The sequence below is a fragment of the Saccopteryx bilineata genome, chromosome 4, assembly GCF_036850765.1.
Source record: "Saccopteryx bilineata isolate mSacBil1 chromosome 4, mSacBil1_pri_phased_curated, whole genome shotgun sequence".
NCBI lineage: Eukaryota > Metazoa > Chordata > Mammalia > Chiroptera > Emballonuridae > Saccopteryx > Saccopteryx bilineata.
Window position 1 is genome coordinate 63764440 of NC_089493.1, and position 20570 is coordinate 63785009.

General features: G+C 38.5%; 2 protein-coding genes across 4 annotated transcripts in view; one reads left to right on the forward strand and one right to left on the reverse strand.

Annotated features, from left to right (window-relative positions):
- The window catches only part of MNS1 (meiosis specific nuclear structural 1), a 98573-nt gene extending 92610 nt beyond the window's left edge, over window positions 1-5963 (forward strand). For all 3 annotated transcript variants that reach the window (XM_066273868.1, XM_066273869.1, XM_066273870.1), the window contains exons 6-10: window positions 606-822; window positions 916-1023; window positions 2511-2768; window positions 3864-3989; window positions 5473-5963. In XM_066273868.1, coding sequence (XP_066129965.1) covers window positions 606-822; window positions 916-1023; window positions 2511-2768; window positions 3864-3989; window positions 5473-5565 — 802 coding nt within the window. In that variant the 3' untranslated portion in view covers window positions 5566-5963. The remainder of the gene's footprint in view (window positions 1-605; window positions 823-915; window positions 1024-2510; window positions 2769-3863; window positions 3990-5472) is intronic.
- A 43-nt stretch (window positions 5964-6006) lies between these two features.
- The window catches only part of TEX9 (testis expressed 9), a 69360-nt gene continuing 54796 nt past the window's right edge, over window positions 6007-20570 (reverse strand). Inside the window, exons 10-12 of the mRNA XM_066275078.1 lie at window positions 12473-12607; window positions 7422-7556; window positions 6007-6424 (exon numbers count right to left, since the gene is read on the reverse strand). Of these exons, the coding sequence (XP_066131175.1) occupies window positions 6347-6424; window positions 7422-7556; window positions 12473-12607 (348 nt within the window). The 3' untranslated portion in view covers window positions 6007-6346. The remainder of the gene's footprint in view (window positions 6425-7421; window positions 7557-12472; window positions 12608-20570) is intronic.

The following is a 20570-nucleotide window of genomic DNA, read 5'->3' on the forward strand; positions in this document are numbered from 1 at the left end:
GCATAAAACTTCATTAATAGGTTAGAGAAATAGGAAGAGGCATATTAGTATTTTACTCAGAAAAAATACCTGTTGTATATTTAGTGGCACATAATAGATGCTCAAATGTTTTGTTGGGCCCTGGCCGGTTGGGTCAGTGGTAGAGCGTCGGCCTGGCGTGCAGGAATCCTGGGTTCAATTCCCGGCCAGGGCACACAGGAGAAGAGCCCATCTGCTTCTCCACCCCTCCCCCTTTCCTTCCTCTCTGTCTCTCTCTTCCCCTCCCGCAGCCAAGGCTCCATTGGAGCAAAGTTGGCCCGGGCGCTGAGGATGGCTCTGTGGCCTCTGCCTCAGGCGCTAGAATGGCTCTGGTCACAACAGAGCAATGCCCCAGATGGGCAGAGCATCGCCCCCTGGTGGGCATGCCAGGTGGATCCCAGTCAGGCACATGCAGGAGTCTGTCTGACTGCCTCACTGTTTCCAACTTCAGAAGAATACAAAAAAAAAAGTGTTTTGTTGTATGAATGAACAGACTATACATTCCCAACATTACTGGAAAGAAATGGCACATTTTTTTGACACTTTATTTCTGTCATTCTAAAACTGCACTTACTATTGCATCTTAGAGAAAGACAACAGAAATTAGAAAAAATGAATGCAATTCGAAGGTATATAGAAGAGTTTCAGAAAGAGCAAACTCTCTGGAGAAACAAGAAACTTGAGGAAATGGAAGAAGAAAACAGAAAAATCATAGAGTTTGCCAACTTTCAGCAACAAAGAGAAGAAGATTGGATGGCAAAAGTTAAAGAAAATGAACAAAAAAGGCTACAGCTTCAGAATACGGTAGTAAAATAACCACTTTTTAAATACTGGGTAAATTCTGAAATGTTTGTTACAGGATTTGGTTCCTATAAGTGTTTGTTTTTAATTTAATAGCTGACTCAGAAATTGGAAGAAATGCTACGGCAACGAGAAGATTTGGAACAAGTGCGACAAGAATTATACCAGGAAGAACAGGCTGAAATACATGACAGGAAACTAAAAGTAAGTTTTGGAAATTGAAAGAGTGATTAACATAGAGAATAATATCATTTTGAGACAAAGCAGTAGAAAGATTTACAACCAACAATTGTATATCTATTTTTTTTGAGAGGAGGGGAGATAGTGAGACATACTCCCTCACATGCCCTGACCAGGATCCATCCAGCAATCCCATCTGGGGCTGATGCTTGAGTACCCAGCTATTTTTAGTGCCTGAAGCTGACATGCTTGGAACAACCGAGGTACCCTCAGAAAGAGAGAGAGAAGGGGGAGAGAGAGGGGAGAGAAGCAGATGGTCATGTCTCCTGTGTGCCCTGACTGGGAGTTAACCTGGGACATCTATATGCTGGGCTGACGACGATCTATTCACTGAGCCACTGACCAGGCCCCCACTCCTACTCTGTTTTAAAAACATCTGTTACTTTATTGTAAAGACTATAAAGTTAAAACTACATTTCTTTTAGCTAGAATTCTTCATGTGACTAGGTTATCTCCAGCAGTTATCACCCCTCCGCCCCCTCTGAGGATGTGAAAATACAGAGCACAGTGAGATAGCAACCACACTAGGAAGAGCAGGTCATCGGGGGCAGCTTCGGTAGAGTTCACATCATGGGATTTGAGCAGTGGGATGTCAGCTTGATTCCCTGGACCTCCTGAAAGTCCTCCATGCCACCTGATGGCCTATAGTAAATCCCTTATAGTTTGTGTTATCTGTAAGTAAGAACCCTATTCATATAGCTGTTGTTAAGGCAGTATATTGAATGCCTTGAATACTATCCTATCTGGAACTTGTGTAAGAGTTGGGCAAGGTTGGTTAGATTAGAGAAGGGCTTAAAATTTATTTCAGTCCTAACACAATAGATAGAGGATAGAGCAAAAACAGTAAAATATTATTAATAGAATCCAGGTGTTAGGTATGTGGGTGATCATTATAAAATTGTTTATATTTTTTTGGTTATGTTTGAAATTTTCATAATAAAATGTTGGGAAAATTAAAGTTTGTAGAAAAGGACTTTTAACTATTCCAAGTAAATTTGGATTTCCCTGAAACACTTGATTGCCATTGTTAAATTCTGAAAAATATTTGTCAATGATTTACCAATAGTTTCACGCAAGAATCTATTAGAATGACTCACAGTTGGTACAGATTTCACAGGACAGATTTAATAAATTTAAGAGTCAGAAAAGGTTTTATATCAATTCTTTTCAAAATATTTGTGTTAATTCTGAGTCCAGAACAAGATTGTAAATATATACAAATTAAAATTTAAAAACAAGTAATAGAAGACAATTTCAAAAGTAGCAAGTCCTTTATCTAATTAGTTTTAAAAGAATAGGGCAAAGTGTAAAATGTTATCTTAAAAAGACAATTTCTCAGTTTTATATCATATTGTAACACTAAGCTTAACTAAACTATCCCCCATTTCTTTACAAATCTGCTTTAAAGAAACAGTCACCAAACTAACTTTTATATTTAAAATTTTTTTTAGGAAGAAGCAGAAGAGAAATTGAGAAAACAAAAGGAATTGAAGCAAAATTTTATAGAACAAATGACCTTGAAGGAACTAGTACTACAGGCTGCAAAAGAGGAAGAGGAGACCTTTAGAAAAGCCATGTTAGCTAAACTCGCTGAGGATGACCGGATAGAATTAATGAATGCTCAAAAACAAAGAATGAAGCAATTAGAACACAGGAGGGCTGTGGAAAAACTTATTGAAGAGCGTCGCAACCAGTTCCTTGCAGACAAAGTAAGAAAAAGTGTTCTTTATTTTGCATTATCATTTGACAGCAATCAGATCACGTATTCATCCACTAAAACTAAGAAACTTTTATGTGCCAGATACTAGATATTCATCATATATGATATATAAATTATTTTCCTTTCTGGTTTCCATGACTTTGACAAGGAGTGGTCAGAAGAAATAGTGACCCTAGTAAACTAGTTATTTCAAACAAAAGCTTTGCATATTACTTTAACTGAAACAATTCTTGGCAGGAAGTCATCACTATTTCAGAGGTCTGCATTTTAGCATCCTTCCCTAATAGGATTTTGGGGATATGTTTCCTTAAGAGTTCTTTTAAGCCCTAAAACTTTTTAAAGTTAGTCATCTCTTCCATATCATGTGGCACAGAATTTGGTGTGGTTGAATATTCAGAACTCTCTCCTGGGAAATCTGGTTCTCCCTGTAGATCTGTTGCTGCTACTCATGTGATTCATACTGCTTTTTAAAATTTAATATATTAGGAAATATTTAAGATATCCCTATTCTGTTGTATCCACCTTTTTTGCCTTACACTGTAAGCTGCTTTCAGCACCTGCCATATGGTAAGCATTCAATAAATATTAGTTGATTTATTTAGGAAATCACTTCTCTTGGTAAGGAAGATACTGTTCTGAAAATATGTACTTTCCTCCTAAAACCCCAGTTATCACTGTAGTGTGGGGTAAAAGTTAAGTTTACAGTTTTAAGTATGCGAAACACAGTTTAGTCTTTGTATGCATAATACAGTAATAAATAGTAATACAACTGTAAAAATACTTTTGCCTCACCATGTATTGTTCTTATAACTTTAAAGGAATAATTTACAATATGTATATGATATGTATATGGGGGGGCAAAAGTAGGATTACAATTCATCTGCAAAAATGTATTCTTATATTACTTAGTATTTTACATACAAACAGCTGTAAAACGACTTTTGTCCCACTCCATACATCATTTAGTATCTTCTAAACTTGGTATCAATAAATAGTTCATCAGTTTTATCTAATTCACTGCAAGAGTAGTTTTGCCAATTTAAGATTAATGTATTGTATGACAACATTTTATTTACATTTCTAGCAACGTGAACTGGAAGAATGGCAGTCACAGCAAAGAAGACAGGGATGTGTTAATGCAATTATTGAAGAAGAAAGACTGAAACTTCTTCAGGAACATGCTACGAAATTACTGGGATATCTCCCTAAAGTAAGTGAGATTTAACTCAAAGTATAATCCTCATGATTTCTACTAGTGGAGAAAAACCACGGTACTGGGATTACAGAGGTCCTGGGTTTCATTCACTTCTTGCTGTTACCAGCAGCAGTGGGATCTTGGCCAGTCACTGAACATCTCTAAAATGAGTTAGTCTTAGCACATTTCTAGAAGTCTTAGTACATTTCTATAAGTCTGAGCTAGATTTATTGGATTTATAGCTTAGAGATCTTTTCTCCCCTTTCAGTGTAGATGTTCTAAAACTAAAGTACCATAAAGCAATTGTGATACTTTGTACACCAAAGCTGATGATATACAGGAAATCTTGTAACCAGTAACACCAGTACAGCTACATGCCTGAACCAGGCTGTGACAGATCTGCTGTATAACAGGAGTTTGTGTTATAACTAGGTAACCTCAGTTTTCAGAAGTACTTCCAGAAGATAGCCAGTTTTCATGTACATCTGAGATATATTGTGACTATGAGATAAACTGAGTTTCACCAGCCACATAAACATCTGGACTCATGTAAATGTTTCCATCCTTAGATACAGAAATTATGCCACTTGGTATTTTATTCAATTGGAAGAATCAAGTGCATATTTTATGTTTAGTCCAGTACAAAGTAAGGAAAGAGAAACACGATTAATTACTGCTTGCCCACAGGACCTTACAGTCTAATTGTTTAGCCAGGATTAATGAATACAAAATGATGTATTAACAAAAGCCATACAGAATTAATAAATTCCGTGAAACAGACTACAAATTCTGGGAGAGTCTTGAGATTTAGATTTTTTTGTAGAGAGGTAATTGTGGAGTTGAGAAGAGCCTAATAAACCTGATATCCTAAAATGATATTTTATCCTTTAGGTCTTAATGGCCCTGAATGACCTAAATTAGTCTTTAGATCTTTGTAATTATAAGATAAGTAAATATTTAAGTTCAATTTTGTTTTAAAAAGTTTCTTACTGTAAGGGAAACCAAAGTAAAGAATTTCAAAGGGCTTGCTTAAATGGGTTAACACCAAGCCTGGATTCTTTCTTGTGAGGTTGAATGTGTGCTGATTAGCCATGGAACTGAAGTGAGAGCCAGTCCCATGCGTGAATGTGGCAAAGCTCAGACTCTTCACCCTGAGCCCTCACACTCCTGTAGGGCTCTCTCAGGACAGGGCAGCATACAGTATAGATGAAAGTCCCATTCACCCAGTCCAAGCAGGAGTGCTTGTAGTAACCAAGTAGATTCCTATGCCAAGTTACAACACCAGAACTGATAAATCAGGAAGCCGGGTCAGTCTAAGAATATTCAGTATGTATGTCAAATCATAATTTTCATAAAATTATCTTTTTTCATAAATCTATTAAGTAGATTTTATTATCTTGGAAATAACTGCAAATTTCATGTTTGTATTTGCTAGTCTTACAAGCATTTGAAGAAATATTGTGGCATTTCAAGTAACCCATAAATGTTTTTCTCGTAGGGAGTATTCAAAAAAGAGGATGATATTGATATGCTCGGTGAAGAGTTTAGGAAAGCATATCAGAAAAGGAGTGAAATTTGTGAAGAAAAGTGATACCAAGATTTGGTGAAACCTGGGTTCATTTATGTTACCACTAGATGTCAGTGTAACTTCTGTTTTACAGTTCAGTGATCATAGGAATCTGTTTTTTTTTTGGATTTTCTAAAACATCTCTTCATCATATATAAGTGGTTCTTTGTAAGAAAACATTTGTTTTGTGATAAAAATTAAAATTACTGAATACTTTTAACTGAAAAATTGTTTTTAGTCAAACTGTTGTTTTTGTACTGAAATGTGAAGATCTGGGTTCTACAACACACCAAATTACAACATTCCATAGACAGGGTGGAGCAAAAATAGGGTTACAGTTGCAAGTATACAAGAAACAGTTTATTCTTGTACTATTTTCCCTATAAACAACTGTAAATCTACTTTTGTCTCACCGTGTGTGTGTGTGTGTGTGTGTGTGTGTGTGTGTATAGATTGCAGGCCAAACCAGTCTACTGTAAGGGAGGAGAAACAGTTTTTCTCAGATAAACTTATTTGTAAACTAAAGCTACATCTTCAGAACATAAAATGTTTTTATTCAGGTACAGCTGAAAAAGAGCTAGGTCATCAGAAAATTAAATTGATTTTATAAAATTTTTCTTTTTCTAATAATTACATATCAATTTTGTATTCCCCCAAAAAGAGAATTCTTTGGGATTATTTTGATTTCATTATCAAATATTTTCACTGCTTATTAAGAGTAAAAATAATTCAAACCACTACAATTTAATTTAAATAAAAATTATATCCATCACACACTACTGGTTATAGAGACTAAGTGGCCCACTTAATAATTTTCCCATTCAAGTGCCTTCATAAATTCCTCTTCAGTGAAAGACAGCATCCTGGCAGCTTCGATATGCATCTGTGTTTTTAAAACAAAAATCAGTATTGTTTAATTTAGTTTTAAGAGTGAACCATACAACAAGAGGAAATTTCTAAGTGGTGTATAATATCAAATTATAAGCTCTGTTGTAGGAATATCAATAAACATATTTGAAACAGTAATTATATTCGAGGGTCAGCATATAAAAGCCTATTTGTCCAGCGGTGGTATTGTATTGTACAACCTACTGTTGAGAGACAATGCAATAATATTTAATACCTGTGCAAAAAGAAAGGCAGACCAGGAATTTGTATCTTGTCACTACCAGGTAACTCAATAGAGACTGGAACAATAGTGGTTTGAAATAAATTTTCATTCTTCTTGATTTCAAGAGATAAACCAATACCCTAAGACAGGGGTCCCCAAACTACGGCCCGCGGGCCACATGCGGCCCCCTGAGGCCATTTATCCGGCCCCCGCGGCACTTCTGGAAGGGTACCTCTTTCATTGGTGGTCAGTGAGAGGAGCATAGTTCCCATTGAAATATTGGTCAGTTTGTTGATTTAAATTTACTTCTTGTTTATTTTAAATATTGTATTTGTTCCCGTTTTGTTTTTTTACTTTAAAATAAGATATGTGCAGTGTGCATAGGAATTTGTTCATAGTTTTTTTTTATAGTCCGGCCCTCCAACAGTCTGAGAGACAGTGAACTGGCCCCCAGTGTAAAAAGTTTGGGGACCCCTGCCCTAAGATAATATTCTTATATGTGGCGTGTTTTTGTTAGGGAGTACCCACACTGTATTTACCAGTCCCTTTCCACATTACTAATATTTGCATGAAAATACCCATTTTCATGGATGATGTGTATGTGTGTGTGTATACTATACATCTTTTATATATTTTATAATGCATTTTATATATTTTGTGCCTAAGCATGTCAAAACAAGCATACCTAACATACAAATACTAATAAATGTTTTAGTAGAGAGGTCCAAATATCTATGATTTATTTTCGCTTTTTTTAGGGTAGACTCACCTTCTGCCTTTTTAAAACATCAATTAATTTTAATTGTTTCTTGAAACCTATCATTAATTCTCCTTTTTGTTTTTCTAGCTTCTTATTTTCTGATTTTAATGCTTCTATTTTTTTGTGTTCTTCATTTGCTATATCCTGCAAAAGAAAAAAAATCTCATACTTTTTGCAGTCTTTTAATATAAAAAATTATAAAAACTATCACATCAGTAATAAAACCATTTTTTAACTGAAATATAAAAATTTTGGTAGATCAAGTTTTCTTTGTATTCTTTGATACCTTAATGAAAGAAAGCTCAAGTCTCTCACATTTTAAAAAACATTTTTAAAGTAACAACTCAGTTCTAATTCCAGTAATAGCAAAGTAGCTTGCCTTGGACCAACTCTACTGGAAAAAACCGATGTAAACTCTGGACACATTTTTAAAAACATTTGATAAGATGTAGGTGAGTAATCAATAGTAAGCAGAAAATGGAGGTGACACGATCCTTGAATAAACGGGAGCATACTGGTTAAGATCCACATTCAACTGGTTTCTGAGAGCACGGGTTCCTGGGTTCACAGGGGATAGACCTCAAGCCAAAAGTTTCAGTCATACAGGGCTGAGGAATGAGACGGCAGGGTTGCCAGGGTGGAAGAAATTTCCAGGTGGTAAATCCTGGAAAGAAGGGAGTCCTCAAAATCTGCATATATATATATATATACACCTCAAATCCTTGGCAGACACCTAAATACCATGTGCAGGAGAAAGTCCTAGGAACCCATGAAAAGCAACAGCTATGGTATAAAGAGCTGAGTTAGAGAGTTCAGCCACTGCCCATTATAAGGGAGACCAGTTTATAATCCTGGTAAAAATTCACTGGATGAGCTCCAAAGCATTTGGATAATGCAGGAAAAGGATCACTGAATTTTAAGACAGGTCAGAAGTTAATACCAGATGATCTTATACAGTAAGTCCTCACTTAACATTGTTGATAGTTTCTCTGACATTAAGCAAAATAATGTATAATGAAACCAATTTTAAAGAGTTCCTATGACGTCATCAACATTGTAACAAAACACTACTGAATGAAATGACATTTGGGAACCTACTCTACTTGGCAAAAAAGTTAATAGAAGTCTTTATACACATAAGGGGAAAAAAGTACCAGAAATAGCAATGTGGTAAATATTATACACTTTTAAAAAAATGTCTTTAAAAGATATGTCTATTCTTTTATATTAAGCAAGAGGCAGGGAGGCAGGCAGACAGACAGACTCTGGCATGCATTCCAACCGGGATCCACCCAGCAAGCTCCCTACAGGGCAATGCTCCATTGCTCAGCAACCAGGCTAACTGGAGGTGAGGCCATCATGCCATCCTCAGTGCTCAGGGCCAACTTCCTTGAACCATTCAAGCCATGGCTGTGGGAGGAGAAGAAAGAGAAGGGGGAAGGGTGGAGAAGGAGATGGTTGCTTCTTGTGTGTGCTCTGACAGGGAATCGAACCCGAGACTTCCACACGTGAGGCTGACGCTCTACCACTGAGCCAAGCAGCCAGGGCTAAAAGATAATTGAGAGTGATTGCAGAGTAGGAAGCTCCTTATTTCCCCACAGAACATCCATGGAAACACTGAATATATTTATACAATATACAGATCCATGTAGCATAGCATTTTGAGAACTCAATAGATGCCAATTAAGCTGCAGCAGCAACCAAGCAAGACCCACATACAGCTAGTAGGACATTTCATTGCATTTATGCTCACCCTTTCATCTCAGCCTGCTGGTCCTATGTGGTGGGATGAAAAGAATAGAACTTGGTTGTGATGTTCTGACTTGTATGGGGGGCTGCCTGAAGGACAGTTTTTTTCTGTTTGGTTGTTTTTTTTTGTGACAGAGGGACAGATAGCGACAGACAGGACGAGATGAGAAACATCAATTCTTCGTTGCAGCACCTTAGTTGTCCATTGATTGCTTTCTCATGTGCCTTGACTGGGGGGCTCCAGCAGACCGAGTAACCCCTTGCTCAAGCGAGTGAGCCTTGCTCAAGCCAGAGGAGCTTGTGCTCAAGCTGGCGACCTCAGGGTTTTGAACCTGGGTCCTCCGTGTCCCAGTCTGACACTCTTATCTCCTGCGCCACTGCCTAGTCAGGCCTGAAGGACTGTTTTCTGTCTCACCTAATGGAATGGTGGCACAGTTTAAATGTCAGGTTAGAGGCTGACAGGATGAAGGAAAAGAATCACATGCTCAACTCAAGAGACACAAAAAAAGTATTTGACAAAATCCAACATCTGTTCATGATAAAAACTTAACAAATTAGGTTTAGAAGGAACATACCTCAACATAATAAAGGCCATACATGACAAGTACAGAGCTAACATCATACTCAATGGTGTAAGGCTGAACACTTTTCCTCTAAGATCAGGAACAAGACAAGGATGCCTACTCTTACAACTCCTCTTCAACAGAGTACCAGAAGCCCTAGTCAGAGCAATCAGGCAAGAAAAAGAAATAAAAGCTATCAGAATTGGAAAGGAAAAGGTAAAACTATCTCTCTGTGCTGATGACATTTTGTATGGAGAAAATCTAAGGATTCCATGAAATACTGGTAAATCTAAGCAATGAATTCAAGATGCAGAATACAAAATTAACATGAAAAAATCAGTAGTGTTTTTATAATCTAATAAATTATCTGTAACAAAAATAAAACAATCCCTTTTGCAATGGCATAAAAAATACTTAGGAATAAATTTAACCAAGCTATAGTACACTGAAAACTATAAGATATCAATGAAATTTGTCAAAGACACAAATAAATGGAAAGGTATCCTGTGGTTCATGAATGGGAAGAAATAATATTGTTAAAATGTCTACACTACCAAAGCCATCTATAGATTCAATGCAAATCCCTGTCAAGATTCTGATGGCATTCTTTTTTTATTAAGAGGCAGGGAGGCAGAGAGTTACAGAAATCAAAATAGTATGGTACTGCATAAAAAAACTAGAAACAAACTTAATAGAACAGAATCAGGAGCCCAGAAATAAACCCATGCACACATGGTCAACTAATATTTGACAAGAGAGCCAAGAATATGCAATGGAAAAGTCTCTTCAACAAATGGGACTGGAAAAATTGGATATTCACATGTAAAAGAATGAAACTAGGCTCCTATCTTACATCACCCACAAAAATTAACTCAAAGTGGATTAAAGATTTAAATCTAAGACCAAAAGCCATGAAACTCCTAGAAGAAAATTTGATAGTAAATAACACATTGTCATCCCACTATGTTTAAATTGACCACCCATAATGCAGTCCTGGGGTTAGAAGTTTTTCTGGAACACATCTAGGTTGTTTGTATAGTGTTGATGGGTTTTATACTGAGTTTTTCACATACCAAGTCATTACCTGAATTTGAAAAATGGCTGGCTAGTAGTAGGAGACTCATCTGTTGTCCTGGAAATAAGTTTTACTTTCTACTCTTCTACTGTGTGTGCTAAAATAGAGATAAGATCTACAACCAGAATGAGCAAATCCTAACATAATTGGTTATTCCATTTAATTTTCTTCAGATTCCCTTTAGAATGCACCAAATTGGAAATAAATAATACTCTAAGAACATGCTAATTACTGGCAAGTTTATAAAGACTTCCTAACTTGTTTATTTAATAACTTCTATTAATAAATCCTCATCATCATGCCATCATTGATGGCTTTTAAATATTATATAAACACAGTAAGATCATATAGTATAAACCAGTGGTAGTCAACCTGGTCCCTACTGCCCTCAAAGTGGGTGTTCCAGCTTTCATGGTGGGCGGTAGTGGAGCAACCAAAGTATAAATAAAAAGATAGATTTAACTGTATTAAGTTGGTTTATAAAGATTTATTCTGCCAAACAGCAAAAATCTGACATAAAGTACTTGGTAAGTAATTATTATTATATGCTTTAACTTGCTGTAATTCTGCTTTATAAATTTTATAAAGTAAAGTTACTCCCCTACTTTATAAATCACCATTACTGTGGAACTGGTGGGCAGTTAGAAAATTTTACTACTGACAGAGATACAAAAGTGGGCGGTAGGTATAAAAATGCTGACTACCCGTGGTAAAATATCCCACAGAAGCTATCTTAAATTCTGTAGTCACTGAAACATATGCCTCTGTTAAACATATTGGAGGACTTAACAAACATCAATTTTGTTCAGTGTCCTATTATGCTACTGATTTAATCCAAAATATCATTTTGTGTATGTAATGAGGGTGGCTCCTAATTTTATCACCCAAGCCATTGTTAAACTACTAAATATTGCCTTGAGGGAGAGATTCCAATGGAGCATCACTTTCAGTTTGACATACAACCCAAACTAACAGCCAGTGTTTACAGTGTACAAAATGTTTTCACAAACATTGATATTTGGGCCTTCATTTAGTCCACAGATATTTTAGGAAGTGAGTGCTAATTCTATGCCAATCATTAACCAGATACTGGGAATACCATGGTGAATCTCTCAACACTATTGTAACAGTGGTTATCTAAATATTTCAGAGCCAGAGACATCAGCATCACCTGGGCACTTGTTAAAACTGCAGTTTCTCACGCCCCTGCCCAGGCCTACTGCAGTAGAAACTCTGGGGTGGGGCCCAGCAATGTATGTGTTAACAAGCCCTCCAGGTGAACCACTGACCTGTAAAATATCCCCTTCTACTATATATTAGAAAACTGAGGCTGAAAGACGGATAACACAAACTAAAATACAAAAGAGACCTTTTCCCACCATTTATCCCAAGATTAGAAAAGTGTCTGGCATATAATATGAGCACACAATAAAGATTTGTTGAATAAAATGAATGAATCTTCCAAACAGTTGTGGTATCATTCAATAACAGCAATAACCCAAGCAGTATAATCCTAACTTACTGAAAATGTGCATATCGATAATGAATGTATTTCTTTTGAAAGAAAAATGTTCACAAGATTTATCATTTAAAAAGGATTTAGTTTTGACTCTTGCATAACAGAGGAAGTTACCAAAAGTGATCACTACCAAAACCATTCAATTTTTCTATACCTTGTTATTTTGCCTTAATTTACTCAGCTCCGATTTATACTTTTCTGCTTCTTCTAGAGCTCTATTCAAGCGAACTTCTGTGGCACTTTGGCTAGTGGCAGCTTGTTTCTGTAGCCGTGTTTTATTTTCTAATTCCTATAGAGTAAAAGAATTATATAGAACATTTATAAATATATAAATTTCTTCTACTGTTTTGCAACATTTTCCCTTTCCATATTCCCTGCTTTCTTCCAAGTTTTACACACACACACACACACACACACACACACACACACACACACACTGCCAGAGGCTGAGCCCTGAGTGATAGAGGTCTTAGAGAATTCTTACCCTGAATTGGTATTAGGAAAATATATCTTTAAAGATATAGTTGCAAATTAAGCTTTCAAATAAATTACTTTTTGTTTGGGCTTTTCTGACTCTTTACTGACCCCAAGATACAGTATATATGCCCTCTATATTTATTTTATAAGCAACTCTTTATAACTATAGTTATTCCTTTGGGAACCACCCAAAACATTAATGTAAGACATAAACTCATAAATGCTGTTTGTGTAAACCTGACAAAGTATAACATTAAAAAACACTTCTTAATTACATAGCATTCTACATTAGCCTTACAGGAAAATCCAAATTCTGAGCAAAACAACAGATCTTATGCATTATTTCCCACATTATCAGGGTGGGTGTATACCTGCATTCTGCAAATATTCTTTTTTATTTTTTTATTATTTTTTTTTCTGAAGCTGGAAACGGGGAGAGACAGTCAGACAGACTCCCGCATGCGCCCGACCGGGATCCACCCAGCACGCTCACCAGGGGTGACGCTCTGCCCACCCGGAGACGATGCTCTGCCCCTCCAGGGCGTTGCTCTGCCGCGACCAGAGCCACTCTAGCACCTGGGGCAGATGCCAAGGAGCCATCCCCAGTGCCCGGGCCATCTTTGCTCCAATGGAGCCTCGGCTGCGGGAGGGGAAGAGAGAGACAGAGAGGAAGGAGGGGGGTGTGTGGAGAAGCAAATGGGCGCTTCTCCTATGTGTCCTGGCCGGGAATCGAACTGGGGTACCCCGCACGCCAGGCCGACGCTCTACCGCTGAGCCAACGGGCCAGGGCAATATTCTTAAGAGATGTTGTTACAAAGAATCTATAGGCCACATATGAAGAAACATGAATATATAGGATAAACTCCAAACTCCACTATAAACTGGCATCTTAATCTCATCAATCTCATCTCCTGCCAACGATGTTACCTTTGGCTATATCAGCAGTGCTTAGATCTCTCCCAAACAACCATGGTACAGTGGTACCTTGAGTTACAAGCAGAACAACATATGATTTTTTAAAGATATGAGCTGCAACTCAGTCCGTATTTTTGTTTGATATCTGAGCAAAATTCCGAGATACGAGTCAGAATCAACTGGTTCTGCTTCAGCACTTTTTAATGACACTTGTTTTGTCACATTTCCATAACATTTTAAAAGGCAGGCAAAAGCAAACCTCTTTGGATAGATTTTTATTCAAAAGTCCTGCAAGTGAAAGTGCTGAAAGTGCAGCCAAAAAGGCAAAAACGGGTGATGATTAAATGAAAAATATATAATGTAAAGCTTAGGTTAAGTTTAAAGTTAAGAAAGTGCATTTCTTTACAATTAAGTTTTTGTGGTTTCATTTTAAGTAAAGAAAGTGCAGTTTTAGTTTTGTTTAAAATAAAGAAAATGCAGTTTTAGTTTCCATTTAGTGTTAAGAAAGTGCAGTTTTAGTTTATGTGTCTACAGTGCCTGCATCCCTTCCTCCCTCCCTCCTCCTCCACCATTCACCTCCGTTAGCCACACTCGTCAGTGGCCAAGGTAAGAATACAGTACTAAGTAACACCTTTTTCTTTCATTTCATATATTTTGTTATGCATTGGTAAAGTATACATATGTGTTTCTTAATTAAAAACATGTCTTTTTTCATAATTTATGATGGTTTGGGGATGTTTCACAGGGCTGGAACGGATTAAATCTATTTCAGTTATTTTAAATGGGAGAAATCTGTTTGATACACGAGTTGACTAACTTACGAGTTTGGTTACAGAACGAATTAAACTCATATCTCAAGGTATCACTGTATTTCTTGCCTCTGAGCCTTTGCTCTTGCTTTTCCTTCTGCCTTGATCCCTCCCTACTCCTCATTTTTACCTGGCTAGTGTCCATTTACCCTTTAAGACAGATAGGGCTATATATACACTATGGTTTTACTTCCTCCTGTAGCCTGTCCTCAGTATCTTCCTCACTATCCTCCCCAGTTAGATTAGGTTCCCTTTCTTCATCAGAACTTCTATAGCATCTTGATATATAAGACAGTACCTGTTCTGTAAAACTAAAAACCTCCATTTTGTTCATTCTCCCCACTATACTGTGTAAGCTTCTTGAAGATAGGAACTGTCTTAATGTCTATATTCTCAGCACTCTGGTGGCATATAAGAGGCACGAATGTCATGCTTATTAGATGGAATTTATTTTGTAATACTTAATCTTCTTTGCATCACCTACAATGCCTAGTACAGAGCCTTTTATAAAGAACATAATAAATATGCAATTGAAACGATGCAGTTAAAAATACAGTTGCCGAAATTTGTTTCGGAGTGGGGGCGCCGCGGGGTGCGGTGGGTGTGCGCCGGCCTGGCGCCCAACCCCAGCCACTCTCCTGTGGGCTGCGCGTGCCCCCACTCGCTGCCCCCAAACTCCCTGACTCCACGGGAGTGACTGAAGCGCAGAGAGAAGACCTGGCTCCTTCCCCATCCCAGTTCAAAAATGTCCAGAAATGACAAAGAACCGTTTTTTGTGAAGTTTTTAAAGTCTTCAGACAATTCCGAATGTTTTCATAAAGCTCTTGAGCTGAGCCAGTGAACTTGAGCTCACACAAGCAACCATTGGGCCATGTCTATGATTCTACACAGAAGCTGGTGACCTCGGGGTTTCGAACCTGAGTCCTCTGCATCCCAGGTAGTGGTGGGATTCAAATAAACAACCGGTTCTTCGCCCTAAAAAAAAAAAAAAAAATACAGTTGCCGCTTGACCAGGCGGTGGCGCAGTGGATAGAGCATCAGACTGGGATGTGGAGGACTCAGGTTCGAGACCCCAAGATCACCAGCTTGAGCGCAGGCTCATCTGGTTTGAGCAAAGCTCACCAGCTTGAGCCCAAGGTTGCTGGCTCGAGCAAGGGGTCACTCGGTCTGCTGTAGCCCCCCAGTCAAGGCACATATGAGAAATCAATCAATGAACAACTAAGGAACTGCAACGAGGAACTGATGTTTCTCATCTCTCTCCCTTCCTGTCTGTCCTTATCTGTCCCTCTCTCTGATTCTGTCTCTGCCACAAAAATAAAAAAATAGAAAAGTTTAAAAAAAAGTACAGTTGCCTATTTTCTTTTGTCAGTTTTTCTCCTGGCTCTTTCACTATACTTTATTTGAAAACTGATCTCCCAGGCTCTGGGCAATTAAGGGGAAAACAAAACAAAACACATGCTGCTCTTTATGTAGGTTTCTAAACAAATCGAACTGTGTATGGATACCATCTGCTATCACCAGCCTTCTTCACAGCTTTGTGGGTGGCAGCTTACACTACAGTAAGCCTGATTTAGCTCACTGCTCACAGGGTAAACGCAGAGATTTCTCATTAACTACAAAGTCCACAATTCTTGGTGATGTTGTAACCTACTTCACAAAAAAATGAAAACCATCCTTCGCCACATGATGTCCCCCTACCCCTGAATCAGTATTTCCAGGCCCTTTTCTTGGGAGAAGTGAAAAAGAAAAAGACTAAGGAACAGTAAAGTAGGAAATAAAGTTTTTCTATATAAGTAAATCCACTACAGAAAGGAAAAACCTTATCAAAAATAGAGAACATTCGTTTTCAATCGTACTCAAGTACTTGTTACAAAGTACTGACAGGATACCAATATTGTTATGAGAGAGCTTGTGTCCTGAAAATACTCAATAAAATTTATTGTTAAAAAACATTAAGCAGTTTTCATATTGCTAAAGAAAAAATTTATGATAGTTCTTTAGCTCTCAATTTCATATTAGTTTTAAAAGGCTGCATAGCTTAAGAAAATCAAGTCTAACTTTAAAACTCAAATACCATGAGATCCAAGGAGAAATAATTTGTCATTCTCTTATAATTTTTTTTCTCTTATAATTTTTAAAGCATCACAAGGCACTAGAAGAGGACAAGGAAAACGGTATGCATCAGTCGCACAAGACAAAATGTAAACACTTTAAGAGTAACACAAATTGCCATAGTAATTCAGATGAGGAAAATCAGTGTGGATAAATAATCAGATAAGGCTCTAGAAACAAGAGGCTAAGAAACAAAAAGCAATGGGTGACTCAGTTTCCACATCTGAAAAGGACAGTTAGAATTACAAGTAATATTCAACACATTTATTGAGCACTTACTACATGCCAGATACATCATGGGCACATGATAATTAACTAAAGCCCTTACTCTTATAAAGCTTGAATCCTAAAGGAAAAGACAGATGATAAGCACATTCATTCACACACACACACACACACACACACACACACACACACACACACACACAAACTCATATGTAATATCTGGAGTAAAAGCTATGAAGAAAAATAAAGGGTAAGGGGAAAGAGCTATGGGGAAAGGTATAATTATTTAAGATAAAGTGGTTAGGGGTAAGGCTTCCAAATGAGGAATGATTCATATAAAGATCTGGAAGAAAAATTAAGACACTGAGGCAGAAATCCACTTAGTATATTCAAAGATTACACAGATGGTCAGTGTGGCCTCAGCTGAATGATGTAGGCACAGCATTAGATTTTGAGAAAGTATAAACAGGCAGGGGGAGCTTAGGTGGATCTTGTAATTCATTTCTAGGAGTTTGAATTTTATTTTGAATGATATAGGAAGCCTTTGGAGGGTTTTAAGTGGGGGAGGGGTTTCTATGTGTCGTGACACAGAAATCTTTTAGGGATTACTCTAGCTCAGGGGTCGGGAACCTATGGCTCATGAGCCAGATGTGGCTCTTTTGATGGCTGCATCTGGCTCGTGGACAAATCTTTAATAATAAAAAAAATAATGTTAAAAATATAAAACATTCTCATTCTCATGTATTACAATCCATTTCCTACCGCTCATGTTCATGGTTGCGGGTGGTTGGAGCCAATCACAGCTGTCCTCTGGGACAACACCAAATTTTTATTGGACAATGCATAACGTACACAGGTCATTGTATGGCTCTCACAGAATTACATTTTAAAATATGTGGCGTTCATGGCTCTCTCAGCCAAAAAGCTTTCCGACCCCTGCTCTAGCTACTGTGGTATTGCTACTGAGTACAGGAATACCAACCCAGGCAGTCATTGGAATGGTACAAGTGAAAGTAGGTTATATTAGGGAGGAGGTAAGGAGTTTCTGAGAAGTGGTTAATTCTACATATTTTGAAGACAAAATTGGCAGGACTTCTTGATGGATTGGATCAAGGCGTGGAACAGGAGGAAGAAAATCAAGACTGTGGTGATCTAGAAGTCAAATGAATAGTGTTTCAAGGAGGAAGTAATCAACTATGTCAAATATTATTGATATATAAATTATCTGAGAAAAAATAACTAACTAGACTACTGCAATGTGGATTGGTGACCTCATTAATAATGGTTTCAGGCCCTGGCCGGTTGGCTCAGCGGTAGAGCGTCGGCCTGGTGTGCGGGGGACCCGGGTTCGATTCCCGGCCAGGGCACATAGGAGAAGCGCCCATTTGCTTCTCCACCTCCCCCCTCCTTCCTCTCTGTCTCTCTCTTCCCCTCCCGCAGCTGAGGCTCCATTGGAGCAAAGATGGCCCGGGTGCTGGGGATGGCTCCTTGGCCTCTGCCCCAGGCGCTAGAGTGGCTCTGGTCGCGGCAGAGAGATGCCCCAGAGGGGCAGAGCATCGCCCCCTGGTGGGCAGAGCGTTGCCCCTGGTGGGCGTGCTGGGTGGATCCCAGTCGGGCGCATGCGGGAGTCTGTCTGACTGTCTCTCTCCATTTCCAGCTTCAGAAAAAAAAACAAAAACAAAAAAGAAAAAAAAAAGAATGGTTTCAGAAGCAGAGTAGAGATGGAAACCTAACTAGTAATTTCAGAAGAGAATGACAAAATAGAGACATTGAGTAGAGATCACTATTTTAAGATGCTTTGCTATAAAGAGGGGCAATGATATAAAACTGGAGATAGATGTGAGATCTACAAAGGTTTTAAAAAATATATTAGAGATTCTATAGCATGCTTTTATGCTAATATAAATAATACGATAGAATAAATCTGATTGTTTTTAAGAAAAATAAAGGATAATTATAGGAGCAAAGTCCTTGAGTAAAAAAGAGAATACAAGATCCAGTGCAGTGTGAAGTGATCAGCTTTAAAAGAGTAGTAATCCATTATAACGAGGGGGAAAGCAGAGTAGGTGGGTACAGAGGCAGAAGTTGACAGATTTAGTGATAAGGTGAGGAAGACTTACCTTCTGATTATGTTTACTTAGTAAAATAGAAGGCAAAGTTCTGAACAGAATAAGAAGGTTAGAAGAGGTATTGGAAAACTGGAGTGAAAATAGCACCTGTTTGCCTGACCAGGCAGTGGCACAGTGAATGGAGTATTGGCCTGGGATGATGAGGACTCAGGTTGAAACCCCAAGGTTGCCAGCTTGAGCATGGGGTTGCTGGCTTGAGTGTGGGATCATAGACATGACCCCCTGGTCGCTGGCTTAAACCCAAAGGTCACTGGCTTGAAGCCCAAGGTCATTGGCTTGAGCAAGGGATCACTGGCTTGGCTAGAGCCCCCAGGTCAAGGCACATATGAGAAAGCAATCAATGAACAACTAAGGTGCCACAGTATGAGTTGATGCTTCTTATCTCTCTCCCTTCCTGGCTGTCTGTCCCTGTCTGTCCCTCCATCTCTCTCTCTCTCCTTAAAAAATAAAAAATGAAAATATCACCTGTTTAAAATCATCTCTGAATGTGTAAAAGAGAACTAACCAGGGGCAACGCTCTGCCCACCAGGGGGCGATGCTCTGCCCCTCTGGGGCATCTCTCTGCCGCGACCAGAGCCACTCTAGCGCCTGGGGCAGAGGCCAAGGAGCCATCCCCAGCACCTGGGCCATCTTTGCTCCAATGGAGCCTCGGCTGCGGGAGGGGAAGAGAGAGACAGAGAGGAAGGAGGGGGGAGGTGGAGAAGCAAATGGGCGCTTCTCCTATGTGACCTGGCCGGGAATCGAACCCGGGTCCCCCGCACGCCAGGCCGACGCTCTACCACTGAGCCAACCGGCCAGGGCCTGAAACCATTCTTAATGAGGTCACCAATCCACATTGCCAGTAGTCTAGTTTAGTTATTTTTTCTCAGATAATTTATATATCAATAATATTTGACATAGTTGATTACTTCCTCCTTGAAACTAAGTGGCAAAAAGAAATGGCATTACACTTGATATTTGTAAATAAATTTAAAGTAGGAGCAATCCATTGTGATTTTTGTCCAGACATAATCCACAGGTCATGAATACACATGCAGTAGGGGGGAAGATTGGTTTAATTTTTTAAGAAAAACACTTTATTTATTCAATTCTTAGAGAGGAGAGAGAGACAGAAGGCAGGAGGAGCAGGAAGCATCAACTCCCATATGTGCCTTGACCAGGCAAGCCCAGGGTTTCAAACTGGCGACCTCAGCATTCCAGGTTGAAGCTTTATCCCACTGCACCACCACAGGTCAGGGTAGAGATTGGTTTAATTTAACCAGGGTTGGGTTTTTCCCACACACTACATTGGTGGTAAATTAATATAGGCAGTGGAGAGTCAAGTTTTGGTCAAAATGGTGGCATACATAAAGGCCCTACTCGCATCCTCTCACAACCACATAAAAAATACCACTAGACTATACAAAAAACCCATCATTCAGGATCACCTGAAATCTAGCTGAACAGTAGTCTAACAACTAAGGATATAAGCAAGCCACATCCAGACTGGAAGAGTGAGACAGAAACAGGCCAGTCCAACTCACACATGTGGTAGTTAAAAACTGGCAAGGATATCTCAGCTGCAGAGGTCCCCCTGAGGAAGGAG